The sequence below is a fragment of the Sminthopsis crassicaudata genome, chromosome 1, assembly GCF_048593235.1.
Source record: "Sminthopsis crassicaudata isolate SCR6 chromosome 1, ASM4859323v1, whole genome shotgun sequence".
Taxonomy (NCBI): domain Eukaryota; kingdom Metazoa; phylum Chordata; class Mammalia; order Dasyuromorphia; family Dasyuridae; genus Sminthopsis; species Sminthopsis crassicaudata.
In genome coordinates, this window is record NC_133617.1 from 62,893,040 (window position 1) to 62,909,275 (window position 16,236).

The 16,236-nt window shown below is 38.2% G+C and overlaps 1 protein-coding gene across 3 annotated transcripts in view; it reads left to right on the forward strand.

Annotated features, from left to right (window-relative positions):
- Window positions 1-12,960, forward strand: part of FZR1 (fizzy and cell division cycle 20 related 1) — an 89,176-nt gene extending 76,216 nt beyond the window's left edge. For 2 of the 3 annotated variants that reach the window (XM_074307452.1, XM_074307444.1), the window contains exons 13-14: window positions 3,450-3,542; window positions 9,382-10,317. In XM_074307452.1, the coding sequence (XP_074163553.1) occupies window positions 3,450-3,542; window positions 9,382-9,423 (135 nt within the window). In that variant the 3' untranslated portion in view covers window positions 9,424-10,317. Of the gene's footprint in view, window positions 1-3,449; window positions 3,543-9,381 lie in introns of all 3 variants that reach the window. The other variant, XM_074307435.1, reaches the window with a different exon arrangement.
- Window positions 12,961-16,236: the final 3,276 nt, after the last annotated feature.

Consider the following 16,236-nt stretch of genomic DNA (forward strand, 5'->3'; position numbering starts at 1 on the left):
GATAGTTATTGAAGGTTTTTGAGCAAGGGTGTGGAACCTGGTCTGAACAGATTAAAAGGGAAAAAATCGGAGGATGAGAAACCAGCTGGGAAGCTATTCCACAGATAGGAGTGGAGAGCTTGTCTTTAGATTTCTGAATTGCTTTCCTTTTATGACACAGGTATGGTGCTGATAGCTAAATCAGGTAGGGTGAAAACAGAAAGAAAATTATAGACCAATTTCCTTAATGAATATTGATGCAAAAATCTTAAATAAAAGAATAGTGATGAGATTACAGAAAGTCATCTCTAGGATAATACACTGTGACCAAGTAGGATTTATACCAGAAATGCAGGGCTGGTTCAATATTAGGAAAATTTGTAGCATAAATCAACTATATCAGTAACCAAACTAACAAAATCATATGATTATCTCAATAGATGCAGAAAAAGTATTTGATAAAATCCAACACCTATTCCTATTAAAAACACTAGAAGAGTATAGGAATAAATGAACTTTTCCTTAAAATGATCACTAGCATCTATTTAAAACCAGCAGTAAGCATCATATGTAATGGGAACAAATTAAAACCAATCCCAATAAGATCAGGAGTGAAACAAGGTTGCCCACTATCACCATTACTATTCAAAATTGTATTAGAAATGCTAGCTTTGGCAATAGGAGAAGAAAAAGAGATTAAAGGAATTAGAGTAGGTAATGAGGAAACCAAATTATCATTCTTTACAGATGATATGATGGTATACTTAAATTTCTGAATTGCTGTCTTGAAGGACTAGACTACCTTTGCTTAGTCCCAGATGGCAAAACTCAGACCAAAAAGGGAATCTAGATGGAAGCAATATGAAGAAAAGTATTAGAGGCAGTAAGGTGATTAGAACATTGGGTCTGAAGTCAAGAAGATCTAAAATCAAATATGTTCTTACATAAATTCTGTGACCCCAGACAAGTCACTTCAGTTCTAGCTCCCTCAGTTTCCTTACAAGTAAAATGGGAATATTATTGTAAAATAATGTTTATAAAGCATTTACTACAATGACTGGCACATGAGCAGGCACTTATTAAAAACTGTTTTCCTTTTTTCCTCCCCCTCCAACAATGGAATAGGCCACCTTGGGTGATAATGAATTATCTCTATTATAACTATGCTAATGAACAAAAAAAAAGATGACCACTTGTTGTTGATATGTTGAGGTCTTTTCCATTTACTTACCATTTTACGGCAAATTATTCCTGGGCTTTATAATTTTGACTCCCAAAAGATATTCCTTTTTTTTTTTAATTGAAGCTTTTTTATTTTCAAGTCATATGCAAGGATAATTTTTCACCATTGATCCTTGCAAAACCTTGTGTTCTGATTTCCCCCTCTTGCCTCCACCCCATCTCCTAGATAGTAAGTAATCCAATATATATTAAACATGGTAAAAAATATATATGTAAATCCAATATTGCCATACCTGTTTATACAATTATCTTGCTGCACAAGACGAAAGGGATATTACTTTTTAGAAAATTGATAGCCCCACTCCTCTCACTCTGATTCCCTTTTTCCTGACTATTCAATCACCACATCCAGGCCGAGTCTAGTGGGAAAAAAGAAAAAACACATAGATAGAGATATTTGGCAGGTTCTGCAGATCAGCTGTTTTATGAAACATTGCAATAAAAGCATTTTTCATGTTTCAGACATGTTATATTAAGTGACCTTTTTATGTGTCTTGCGACTCCAAAAAGCTTATGATTCTCTGACTTATCTTTGATAAATGAGGGCCAGGGAAATCTTGACACAAAATTAATTAAGTAAGGTCTTTTTCATAGTAGGGAAAAAAAAATCTCCCTCACATTAACTTTTTTGGAATAGGGGCAAGGATAGGAACTGTACTTGGGATTTAACGTGGGGAGCTCCTAGGGAGTTCTTTGTATGTCTAAAGCTGAACTGTCTCTCCCTACCAAGACTTACCCTCTTCCTGACAACCCACACAAATCCCAATATTTTTTCAAAGTTTATTGATTTTATTTAATGTTCTCATAAATGCTCCCTTCTCTCTTCTAATGCTATTACTCTCCTGGTACAGGCCCCTCATCACCTGATACCTGGACTTATAGCTACTTTGATTGATCTCTGGGCCATAATTTTTTTCCCACTCCAGTCCATTCTCCAATCAGTTGTCAGTGATTTTTCTAAAGTTCTGATCTGACCATCTCACTTCCCTATTCATTCAATTCTAGTGGCTCCCAGTCCCCTTCAAGATCAAATAGAAATCCTCTGTTGTTCAAAGCTCTTTACCAGCTTGGCCCCTTCTTACATTTCTAGTCTTCTGACATCATTTATTTATTTGGGGTTTTGGGGGACTAAATGAAAGAGATTGTTTGCCTGAATTACTGTCTAACCTTAATCACTGGATGAGTGAGTATGGCTTCAGTCGAAGACCTTAACTTAAAAAGACCAGGGTCTCCCCCTGCATCCAGGCCCATCAGTCCTCCTGATCTGTATCTGGCCACTAGACCCAGATGGCTTCAAAGGGAAAGTGAGGCTGGTGACCTTGTCCATCCCTCCCTCATTAAGTCCAATTCACTTGCATGTCATGGCATCCCCTCCCTGATGTCATGGTTCTTTTCTAGAATTAAGGGCAACAACAGTCTTATATATAGATTGTTTTCTTTGCATCTAATCTTTCTTTGCAGCTAATAGTGATTTTCACTGTTTCCTAAAGAAAGGAAAAGTTAATAATTTGTCCAGTGGCATAGGCACAATTTAAATCCTAGGGAATATTAGTTTCAAGCCCAGCTCTCTATCCACTATACCATGGTGTCTCTTTAAGGTTTTTTTCTTTTTAATTGATTTCATATATACAAATTTTATGCAAACATGCAAAGAATAGGTTTTGTTTTAGGGGTGTATTAATTTCCTCCTCCATATCCACTAGTGTCAGAGGTTGGGTTTGAACTCAGATCCTCTGATTCCCGGCATTCTGTGAAGATTGGGAAACAAGGCTATGCTTCTTTTTTACCTTCACATTGAACAGTCTCAAAATTAAACTCCTGCCTTGAGTATCACTTGAAATAACAATTTTTTTTATCAGCAATCTTTCATCCCTAATTTAAAAGTTCACCTGCTTGAAGGCAGGTAACTGAACTTATCTGACCTTATGAGATTTTCTGCAGCTGAGTTTCAAAGATTTTTTCCATTTTTTTCCTAACAGAAATTTAAATATAATTGTAGACTGAGCTATAATTTTTCCTTGAGATTTCAGTATTAAAATATAGGAAGGGAAAATTATAACTGTAGTATTATGATTTAATTCCCCCTTCATATCTCAGGATTTAAGCCTGTACCTAGCCCCAAGAAAGAGATTTGTTTGAGTGGAATTTATACCCATATTTAACAGTTGACAGGAGTAGAACTGTTAAGAATAAATTGATACCAATGTGTTTTCCATTCCTTTCCTCAGGCAATGTCTCCCGATGGAGAGGCCATAGTTACAGGTGCTGGAGATGAGACTCTGAGATTTTGGAATGTTTTTAGCAAAACCCGTTCAACGAAGGTAAAGTATATTATGGTAAAATAGTCTGGATGTTTTCCTTGTCAGGCCCACAAGCTCACTAAGATGTCCAAGAGCTATGATGTGTCAAGCTAAAAAAAAAAAAAAAAAAAAAAAGCTTATCTGGACCTGCCTCATCCCTCTTCATATTGTCTGGATGTGTAATACTATCCTGTCTCTATGTCATCTTCATTGTTCAGCTTTTTACTACCTTGACATCCTTTGTCTTCTTGCTGCAGTGTGTGTGGATGGGTGTAAGTCACAAAAGTATGACATAAACATTAACCATAATTATTTACTAATTATTTTATATAAATGCCTAATAGTGCATTATGGATGCTTAATTAGTGATTTTTGAATGAATAAATGATGTGTATATTACTTTTTCTACAAACATTTATTAAGTGAAAAGAGTGGAGAACATAGAAAAATAAATAAGATACTATCCCTGCCTTCAGGAAATTCAACATCAAGAAAGGGAAATAAGTCATGTGTACAGATAACTGTGACACATCTTTATCAAGTGCCACATAAAAGAAATGAAGAAAGTACTATAAAGCATTCTTAGGAAAAGGAGAGCATTTTCAGCTGGGGGAATCAGAGAAGGCTTCCTGGAAGAAGTGTCATGAGATCTGGGTCCTCAAGGACAGATAGAGTTTCAACAGGTAATAGTGGAAGAGCGCTTATCTTGCAATAATTTCTTTTGGAATGGCAATGGGACAGAACACCTCGTGGCTCTGACTTTATTTAGTTCTTATGATTTATGTTAGGCTAAATATTAAACAAAAGGTGAATTTACTGCATGATTCTGCTATGAAATAGTGAGCCAAGGGAGTTAGGAAAACAAGTGACTGATTTAGACCAGGATTGAAGAGCCACAGCTTAATTTAGGGCAGAGTTATTTTCTCTCCCCATCTTCATCTACATTCACATTAGAAGTATAAAGTATACCATTCTTTGTATACATAAACATTGTGGATTTTCAGTCCCCTGCATGTACATATAACTACAGTTTGAAGTATATGTGATTAAATGTGTCTAAAGTAGATTAGGGATATACTGTTTAGCGATAGTCTTGAAATATGCTAATATTTGTCAAAAGAAAAGAGGCTTAGAAAATGAACTTGCTAATTTCTGAGTCACCCTGGTAGATGGAAATTCTGGACAAAAAAAAGGGGAGGATTGTTAAAAAGAAAAAAAAAACTAAAAAACGTTTCATTTTTAGAAAACATGAGATTCAGAAGTTTAGGAATAAATTGAAAAGTTATTTTTTAAAATGGTGCTTCAGTTTTCCTATAGGTAAAATGAGGGAATTTATTTAGTTTACCTTTATTGGACCTTGCACATTATATTTTGGGTTCTATTGTTCCTTTCAAAGTGTGTTCTAATCTGAAGTAGTAGCCTCTGCAACCCTGGGCAAGTAAACTAACCTCTCACTGTGTTAGGCATCTCTAAGACTTTGTAAGGTCCAGAGTAGGTGCTGTCTATGTTGGTAGTAAGATTATTATTATTATTATTTTTTATCATCCAGGAGTTTCCTTATTCTAATAAAATCTCAAATCTCAACCTTGTTCCTTTCCTAGAATCACTTTAACTTTCTTGGTTGTAGACTCACGTTGCATTTTCTGTCTGTGATCTAGCCATCCTTCAATCTCCTATTTTATATTTATGAATTGATCTTTTTAACTGTGTATAGGATTTTAACAGATCCTTGATTAAACATTATCTCATTAGATGTATATCCATGTTATAAGCTATCAAAATGTTTTTGAATCTGTCCATGGTATCCACTGTGGTAACTATCCCTTTTAATTTTGTGCTATATGAAAATATGAACTCTGCATCTTTACCTTTATCTGATTCATTGATAGCAACAGAAGGTCAAACACAGATCTTTTTTGCACTCCACTAAAACCTGCCTTAAAATAGTATATCACACCATTAATTTTTATATTTGGAGTGCACAATTCAACCAGCTCCTCCTAATTGTACTATCATTTTTAAAATTAATTTTATAATTATAATTTTTTTTGACAGTACATATGCATGGGTAATTTTTTTTTTTTTTTTTACAACAGTATCCCTTGTATTCACTTTTCCAAATTTTCCCCTCCCTCCCTCCCTCTACTTCCTCCCCTAGATGACGGGCAATCCCATACATAATAAATGTGTTTGTACTATTATTTAGCCTCTATATCTCTGTCTTTTCTATTAAAATGGCATGACAGACTTTATCAAATACTTTGCTAAAAACTTAAGTAAATTATATCTAAAGTGTTGAAATAAGATTAGTCTGCCATGATCTTATGAAGAAACTATGATAGTTCTTTGTGATAATTGTTTCTCTTTTTAAATGTTTACCAGTCATATATTTAATAAAATACTCTAGAACATTGCTAGAAATCTTAAATGAAGTTCACTTATATTCACTATTTTCAACACTATTTTCTTATCTTTTTTTGAAAATCAAAACATGTATTCTTCTCTAACATTTTAAGTACCCTTCCCAATTCTCCACAGTTTTTCAGAAGTTACTGACAGTAGTTCATCAGTCACATATTTCAATTCTTTCAGTACCTAAGAAAGCAGTTTCTCTGGACCTGTGGGTTTAAACTCATCAACTTCAGCTTGGTGCTATCCTTAGTTATCTTGTATACTAATTAATTCTCTTTTAGCTATTGGTATTTAATACTTCCCAGTATGAAGTTCATTCTCCTTGGAGGGTGGGAGAGGCAGAGAAACTCAAACAAGATAAACATTAAGAAATTGTTGTCATCTTTTATCACCCAGTCACTCCTTACATTATACTTACATTACCATGCTATGGTTTTTATATTCATTTTCTTTCGCCTGCTCTTGCCTCCATCTTCTAAACATATTCTTCTAAAAATTTAAGTTGATGGTGAATTATCTGTGATTTCATTTTTGTTTCTTTTCATCTTTTTCTTCATGGATTGTTTCTGTCTGTCTTCAGAATCTCATTCTTGAGAATTTCACATTTTTCCTGAAATGATTTTTCCTGTTTTTCAGTCCCTGTAACAATAGGTATAATGTCTCAAACTCTAAGATAGGGTGATCACTATCTCCCAGGGTTCTTTTTTATTTCTAATCTCAGCAAATAGTTGGTAAAACTCAGATTTGGAATAGAATTTCCTCCCTACCTTTTGAAGGATGAAATTAGCAATAAAGCAAGACAGGAAATTATTACCTCTCTATTTTTGTTAGAAAAAAACCTCAGCAGATTTCTGGATAATTTAACCCCAACTACCCCCGCCAACACTATGACATCATGCCTCTGACAAACTTGTAACCCATTTGCACATAATTCATATTTTTTCCTTCGGTCCAAGTAATCTATAGTGTTCTCCATTGAGAGTGTTGCTTCTGTTTCTGCTAGACTTTTATCTTCATCCAGATATTTTTTCCCATGCTTTCCTATTCCAGTTTCTTAGTTTCTTCACATGAAGAAACTTCTTAATGCATGATAGTGCTAATCCACTATGCACACACACCTCTTTCCTATTGTTTTTTTTTCTTTTTTTTAATTACACCTTAGCATAGTTCTGGATCCCACTCAACTAGGTCTAACTAGTAATTATTATATAAAATTTTCCTCCACAGCAGGATTGTTATTTCATCATCTTTCTTATCCATACTTGTTCTATTTGTTACAGACAACTGATGTTATGACTTTACTTGCTCCTGGTTTTAATTTTGTCTTCTATGAACTTGGAGATATCTCTATCCTAGCCACAAGCTTCACATGGCTCTTATTTTAAGATATGGTCCAGAAAACCAAATGCCTTTCCCCAACACCATTTTCTTAAGTAGTTCTTCATCTTCCAAATGTATCTTTCTCTTCTGATTTCCTTGCCTTCTATGGACAATAGTGATGAAAATATCATTTGTTCCCTTTCATTGTTCAAGGGTTTTATAATCATTAGCAGTATTTTTGAGGTTTCTCTTGGGATTGTGATTTCTGCTAATGAAAATTACCAGCACTGGATCAGTCATCCAGTTTGACAATTTTTAGGATTTTCTCTGTCAAATATTGGATATATGCTCCTCTCAAAAGTAGCTCTCTCTGTTATCAGGTCAATGAATACCTGATTCTGTTTATCCCCTAGCAAGGTGCCATTTTTACCCCATTGCTTTTGTGTACTTCTTACTGTTCCTGGATGTTTTTTCACTTGATAGCACCTATAGATATAGGTTATTTCATTGGATAACAGATAACTACTTCTTCTAAGCTCCCTGTTCTTTCTGAAAACCATTGTCTGTTTCTTGGTTCTAAATGTTATGTTCTCCTGCTTCCCTTTCTTTCTGTAATATTGTTTTATGTTTCTACTTTCTCACATAAGTCGGGGTCTGCTTTTTTTCCCCCACATTGAAGTCCTTCCATTTTTTAAGAAAATTTTTGTTCTTTTTGCCAGATGAGAAGTGGAGCAGTGTTTTCACGCTCCTTTACCTTTCTTCTTGGTGGAGAACAGCCTGCACTTAGAGCTTGGCTGTGACAGAAATACAAATGTTGCAAATTATGTAGGTCACAGTACAATTCTCTCTGACTTTCATGTGAACTGGAAATGAAAGTTTTTAGTCTTTGTTGGAGAACTGATTTTTTTTTTTTCAATTCTTGAGACCTTTGGGAAGCTGGGAAACAGCTAAGAAAACTCTTCTCTTTCTTTATATCCTACAAGATTTGTTCCTGTGGTTGTTTTGTTATTCCTTAAGCCTTCAATTTTAATCTCTCCCAGAGTGTGGCTACTGTTCTTGGAGAAATAGATTGTTAGTTGAAAAGGAGTCTGGAGCTCATCTAATGAACTCTTCCTTTTATTAAAGAGGGAACTGAGGCATAAAGTCACAAAGCTATAAAATGGCAGAAATGGAATTCATATTCAAGTTTTCTGACTTCAGGTTCAGCGTCCTCTTTGCTGTCATACTGCTTTATGTGGCTTTTTATGGTTGATTGGACTAACAAGGGTGCATGTCCTTCAAAATCATCCCCTTTGCTGTAGCTAATCCCTTATTAAACATTCACCTGTTGAATCACATGGTTTCACGAGTTCCTTTCCAGCTTTGAGATTCTAGCATTCTACTTTTTTTACTTTCCCCATCTAAAAAGCCTTTTTAATGAAGAAGTTATCATTGTAGTGGAATAAATTGGTTTTTCTGCTATGAAGTTACTGAGTTATTATCTGAAACAGTAAAAAAAAAAAAAAATAAAGACAAGTTTATTGGCTGGAATTAAGAAAAGGAAAGGTTTAAAATGGGAAAAGATTGAGAAATAGACATTAATTGGAAGGTCTAAACAACGTTAAAAGTCCTATCCACCTCTTAACATTCTTGAATTCAAGTCCAGATCTATCACTAACTAGCTGTGATTTCGCTTCTTTAGAACTCTGTTTTTTCATTTGTAAAATGAGAACAATAACACCTGGTTTGCCACTTTCCTAGTTGTGATGTGAAATATAATGGGTATTTCAGGCTATACAAACTAGAAGGCACTATATAGAAATCCATAGGATTGTAAATTCTAAAGAAAACAATTTATTTGTGAAATAGAAAAGTAGCAAGCACTATATAAAAAAATCCTTGAATCCTTGCATTGGAGAGGATTTTCAGAGGTCATTTAATCTTTTTCTTAGATTCTTCTCTCTTCCTCAATCTCAATCTAATCTCTTCTTGAAGAACTGGGATTACTCTTTGAAGTAGCTCCTTTCATTGTTGGATAGCTCTAGTTGTCCAAAAGTTCTTGCTTATTTTAAGACCAAATATGCTTCATTGATGCTTAACAAATGCTCATAGTTGATGGTTCAACCTTCTTTTCTCTTCTTATTTTTAGGAATCTGTATCTGTCCTAAATCTCTTCACTAGGATCCGGTAACTCCCCAAGCCCAACACCAGGACCACACTACGTTGTACAGGGAAAAACCACTAATCACCGTGCATGTCGGAACCCCAATTATCAGCTGGAAGATAAAAGGGGTAGGGCGGGTAGGTGGACCTGGAGAAACCTTCAAGATTCTTATTAAATACCTGATTGTGAACTCTTTTGAACAGTATTTGGGAAGGGGACAAGATTGGGGGGGAACCACTCAGATTTTAGGAGGAGCCCATCCTTAACAGAGGGCAAACAGAAGAGAACCAGAGTGGGCAGCATCTCCATTTCACACACCAGACAGGACTGGTGTGGCCAGGACCAGCTCAGCTTGAGAACAAGATTACCTCTTCTGCTCCATCATCTCCAAGAAGAGGCGAACAAATGTTCTTCCTTTTTTGTCATTGTTGTAGTCTGGGGGAAATGGGGACTGGGGGTCAGGGGAGAAGTCAGACTGCACGACCTTAAAGTCATGGCAGCCCCATACCTCTCTGTTTAAATGGGCAGTTCTGGAAGCCAAGGCCTCTTGGGGCCAAACTTTTCATGTAAAATGGGACAGTAATTGGGAAACAGTAACCTTTCAAGGGATTCGCAACTGGGATTTGGGATTTCCAGCCCCCAGAAGGTGCCAAAGCTAGAAGTGACCATCCAGAAGAAGAGTGAAATGCCATACTGTGTTCTCCAGTGCACGCCACATGCTCCGAACTGTCAGCGCCAAAGGCCTGTGGCAATTGTGTAGGTGGGACAGCTTCTACTGGCAGATACAACCACCCAGCTTAAAATACAACAGCGACATCCAGCACTTAAATTGTTTAGGGCTTAATAAGCACGAAGGCCTCCACGGATACAACAGAAGAAATGATTTCATTGCAGCTCAATTAAAATGACTTTTTAAGGAAACAATATCATTGAGAATGTGACCCATTCAAAACTCATCTCTGTATGTCTTAGCCTTATGGGGAGAAATGACCAGTGTGTGAAAGTTGTAGCAGAACCTAGGGTTGTTTGGCCTACCATATATATTGCCACGTTGGTCATAGCACCACGTGGTCAAAAAAAAGGGTGGGGGGTTGGTTGTTTTTTTTTTTTTTTTTTTTTTAAGGATGAGGTAATATTGGGTTGGATTTGCTATCAAAGAAAACAAGTTATTTCAAATTGTCATTCTTTTGAATGGAAAAAGAGGGCATCATGTGTTTATGAATCTGGACACCAGCTTTTTTTTTTTTTTTAATCTTTATTAGATCAAAGCTTTTCAGAAAAGCATTTTTATTTTTCAGAGTGAAATCTTAATTCTTTTGTTTCCTACTGGACAGGTGGGGTTCTTGGTGCTTTGAGTGGTACAGTGAGGGGGACCTTGGGAAGGGCAGTTTATATGGCTTTGAGCTTCAAGAAAGAAAACATTGCTTCCAGTCCCTGCAGTCCTTTTCTCCCCTCTATGTGCTCATCCTCAGTCCTGCTGTACATTTTGCCTTCATCCCCACTGTTACTGGATGTCGGTCTGTTCTGTCTCTTGTTTTCCTTGTTTTGGTTGTTCCTTTCAATAGACTCTACCAGACCATGTGGAACATGTGGGTTCTGATTAAAGAGCTCAGTAAGGACAATCTGGGATTCAAACTCCTGCATAAAGACTCCAGTGAAGAGTAGTCTCCTTAGGACAGAATTGGACAATTTGGACCTGAAAAAATTATAGTTAATGTGTGTTCCTTAGAGCTTTAGGTAAAAACATCTTTGAAATACAGTGCCTGGCTCTTCCTCCACCCTTACCCTTTGGGCAGTTTGGCCAACCTTGGGGTGCCTATTGTAGCCAAACCACCATCTGAGCCTTTCAGGCTTTTCGCCTTCCCCTTCCATGCCCTCTCATAGCTACCTTTTAAGCTGGAGTGACACGGCCCAGACTTCTGTGGCTCAGGTCAAAACTGAGCAGCCTGTCACAGCAATTCCTACCTCAGAGGTTTAAGCCCATGAGGGCCTGTTCTTGAAGTAGAAAAGAGCACCGGGTGGGGAGAGAGGCCACTGGGAGAGACTTGATACCTTTGGTGCTGGTCACTTGTAAGGACTGTCCCCACCCCTGCCCTGAATTTCAGGGTACTCTGAAAACCCCATGTTAGGAAAGACAGGCGAAATAAGGCGGCCATCTGTTCCCTGGGGGACCAGAGGCTCCACTAGCCAGCTGTGCCATTGGAAGACTGGGACAGAGCAACCGGAAGCATTGTTAAGTAGAGCAGTACGCTGGCAGGAAACAACACTGAGGTGGAGAAAAGGATGGATTTTGCCAACAAGCCCGGGTTTTCTCGGCTTCCTAGCTCAAATGCCAATCCCCAATGCCTTAGGTTATACTTCAAATATTGGTCTCACCTATCTCTTGGGTCTACACTGTGCAGCTGCTTCTAAGCTAAAAAGAAAATAGTCAAAGCACAGGTGAGAATTTTATTTGGATTTATTGGAAAGCTCTACTTTTTGAAATGTTTCCTTTGCTCTGTGACTTTCCTTGAGCCCTCCCATATGTGTGTGTCTGTGTGTGTATATACGTATGTGTTTGTGGTGGTTTTTTTTGGTTTGTTTCATGTGTTTGAAACTCATGATTTTCATAAAACTTAGCCTCAGAAAACCATGAGCAAAGCAGATAATAAAGGGGAATAACCAGCCAAGTCTCTGCACAGAGTTTTTCAGTTTTTTGCTCTTTTTAATGGCTGATGAATGTGCACATTTTTTTCATGCCTCTTAAAATTTTTATTTTTAACATCAAACATGATTAAACTGGACAGCTGAGAAACTGAATTTCATCCCACACCTAATCAGAGGCAGTAAGAGTATCTTCTCAATGGAATTAATCTCTTACCCAAGCCTCATAGCCTTGGGAAGAAAGGCCATTGAAGCTGTGAGTTCTGTTCTAGGCCGTTATCATTCATCATTAAGAATCCTTAGAGAAGTTTACCTGACTGCCCAGGGGCACCAAAGAGACTTTGCTGGGAGAAGAAATAAGTGTATATGTGTGTGCGTGCGTGTGTGTGTATATACATATATATATATATTTTTTGTTTTTGTTTTTGTTTTTGTTTTGTTTTTTTTCAATGATAAAACCAACTCCCGCCTTGTCCCCATCCCCTGCCCTGTGCAGTTGCCAAAGGAATTCAAGTTCAGGGAACTGCCCTCAGACAAGGTCTCGCTGGTTCCATGCGTGTGGGGGGCGGGAGGGGGAGCTGTATGCATGCCTAGATCTGTGCATAGAATCTTGTGTCATTGATTGTGCAAAACAATTGGCTGTCCAGTGTCTGCTGAATTCAACTTGTAAATGAGACAACAAAAAAAGTGAAATATTGTATTTTTCCATGTATGATCTGTGACATTACTAAGTTGTACAGTTTTGAGGTGGTTTGGGGAAGAGTGGGGAATTTCTTCCTCCAGAATTTATACAGGCCAGTCCACAGAACGGGAGGCTTGTCCCACATGTTGCATCAAAAGGTGGAGAGTATATATTGAGAGAACAGTGTAAGTTTTTCATGTAAAGCAGTGTAACTGGCATTAAACAAGTTGTAACTTTAAGCTTGACCCTGTCTCTTTGTCAGAAGCTTGACACATGACACTCTTGATCCTCCCTCACTTCTGCGCTTAGATTGATGCAATGGCCTTTTTGAGGCAGGCTTGGCCAGCACTGTGTCCTCTCCAACATTGTGCCCCGACTTTCTGGCTCTTCGTCTTTGACCATCAGAGGTCATCTGGTCTAGCTCTATCCCCCAGCAAAGCTATATCCGATTCAGCCCACTGTTTACAGAGCAAATCTGTCTGTCTCAGCCCAGTCTTATTTATTGAGCAGGTGCGGGGGGGGGGGGGGGGGGGGGAAGAGGGAGAGGGAGAAGTGCTGTCCAAGACATTTTTTTCTTCAGAAAATTTGTCTTTGAAGGGAAACAGCATGTGCTAGTGTAAGCATACTCCAGACACACCCATCCATTCAAATATCACTGAGCTGCTGGAAGCTGCGCTTTGCTTCACTGCTTTACCTCTGACCCCTTCTTTCCTGGCTGCCATGGGTACAACTGGATTGGGTGGACCCAGGTTCCTCCCAGCTCCAAAGCAAGTGCTCCTGTCTGGGCCTGTGATTGCATCTCTGTAGGGAACTCCCCAGGGAGAAGCTGCTCTTGGTGCCCGACAGGGCCTGAGGTTAATGACTTGGCCATGGTCACCCAGCTTGGGGAGTTTCTTGATCTCAAGCCCAGCAGTCTGTGCACTCACATTTCAATGCCAGGTTAAATCTCATTTTACAAAATCATAAGGAGATAAAATAGTGCCTGGCACTAGTAGCTACTTATTGCATGTTTAGTAACTGACAATTATAAATACACAGTATCACTTAGGTGAATTAAAAGATTTGCAGACAAAGTACTATAAGCAAGCTGAATGGGAGTTACCAAGACAGTACCAGGGAAATCATCCTGAAGAAGATAATGCGAGTGGAAGGAGGGTAATTGTTTTATAATTTAAGCAAAAATTTTAAGATGAAAATATGTTAATTGGTCCCAGTACTGAGACCCCCCCCACACATGGACACAAAAATTTTCCTTGAGTACTTAACCAATTTCTTCTCAGATTTCTTTCTTTTTTTTTATTTTATAATTATAAAATTTTTTTGACAGTATATATGCATGAGTAACATTATCCCTTGTATTCATTTTTCTAAATTATCCTCTCCCTCCCTCTACTCCCTCCCCTAGATGACAGGCATTCCCATACATTTTACATGTGTTACAATATAACCTAGATACAATATATGTGTGTAAATCCAATTTTCTTGTTGCACGTTAAGTATTAGATTCCGAAGGTATAAGTAACCTGGGTAGATAGACAGTAGTGCTAACAGTTTACATTCACTTCCCAGTGTTCCTTCTCCCTCAGATTTCTTGAGAGCTTTCAGTCATATTTGCATCAGCTTGGTTCAGTGCATTTTGAGTTCAAAACTGTAGGAATATATAAGAGCAAAAGATTGCATGGGCCAAATTTATAAGCTATTTTTCAAATCCTTCCACAACCATTTCTATCTTTTCAGACTTATTTCATGGTATTCCCTCTACCCTTGATGCCTCAGCCAAACTTCTTGATTTCTGCACGTAATTTATATTCTTCTGCCTCTGTACCTTGGTCAGCTCTTGCTTGTTTTGGGCCTACCACAATTCTCTTGTTTATCCTTTGATAACTTATCCATTCTTTTTTTTTTAAATAAATAATAGCAAAGTTTACATTTACCTTTGCAAAACGTTATGTTCCAAATTTTTCTCCCTCCCCTCTTCCCTAGACAGCAAGTAACCCAAAGCTTCAGCCGCTTTTATGGCCATTGGAACAAATTGTTCTCATCCATCCAATATGCCGGAGGAAATCTTCAGTGGTGGACATCCTCTCTCACTGACAGGTTTGAGGCCTGCTGGTACCCCTCAATCTGGTGCAGCCTGTCTCTGCTTGGGGTGGAGATCCTTCTAGCTCCCTGACTGACAGGTTTGAGACCTGCGGGTTTACCTCGGTGTGGCTACTGTTGTACATGCTACAACTTCTTGGAGCTGCAGCTAACAGTTGGGTAAAGGAGGTACCAAAGGTAGGTGGAGAGCCCTGGAAAGGTCTCAGCAGCCCTCATATCAGAGATTCTAGTTGCACTTAAACACCTTTACTAGGTTACAGAGAAAAAAGACTTCTTCCAAGGAGCTTGCAGTCACCTGACGCCACAAGCAAATAAATATTTACAAACAAGCTTTATACGCGATAAATAGGAAATAATTAGCATAAGGAAGTCAACTAGAATTAAGAGGGATTAAGAGGATGGAAATTCTACATCCATGTGAAGGAAGTCAGTAGACAGAGATCAGATGAGAGTGAACCTTCAAGCTTGGGGGTCTGCCAAGGAAAATGCTCAGAGCCTGGGGATGGGGGTGTCTTGTTGCAGAAATATCAAGGATGGAAGCCAGTGTATGTGGTAGGGGTGTAAGAAGTCTAGAAAGTGGGTAGAAGGGTAGGTCTAAGTTATGAAGGGCTTTGGATGCAAAACAGGACTTCTTGGGTCCTGGAAGTGATGGGGAGTCACTGGAGTTTAGTATGAAGATGATGTGATCTATTCTGAAGGAAAATCCTTTTGGTTGTTGAAGATGACCTGAAGAAGGCAGAAACGTGGCAGGCAGACGCACCAGCAGGTACTAGAGCAGTCCAACAATGAAGGAAGGAGGGCCTTCTGTAGGTTGGTGGCGGTGATAGAAAAAAAGGGACATCTCACTTCACAAGGGTCCGATCAATAGGCTTTGGCAACAGTTTGGATGATTCATGAGTCTGGGTGACTGGAAGAATGGTGATACCTTTACCAGCAACAGGGAGGTTTGGAAAGGGGAAGGTTTAGGGAGGACAGTTCCATTTTGGGTATGTTGAGTTCTGGACATTAAATTTGAATTACCTGACAATTAGCAATGCAAGACAAGAGCAGCAGAAAGGTTAGAGCTGGATAAGTAGATTTGAGAATCATTAGCTTAGAGATGATTAAATCAGTAAGAACTGATGAGATCACTACGTGAAATATTGTAAAGGAGGAAAACGACCCCGAATAGAGCCCTTTGGAAAATCACAATTAGTGGATATGACCTTAACGAGGAAAGGAAACTCAGAGGAAAGGTTAGAAAGGGAATGGGAAGGGTGGTATCCCAAAACACCTAGAGAAAAGAGGGTGGTGAACAGTGGCCAGAGTTTCAGAGCAGCCAAGAATACTAGTACTACAATACTACAAGTACTAGAGAAAGGTCATTGAATTTCACAAAAAGCAGATCATCGATAACTTAGGACAGTTTTAGTGGA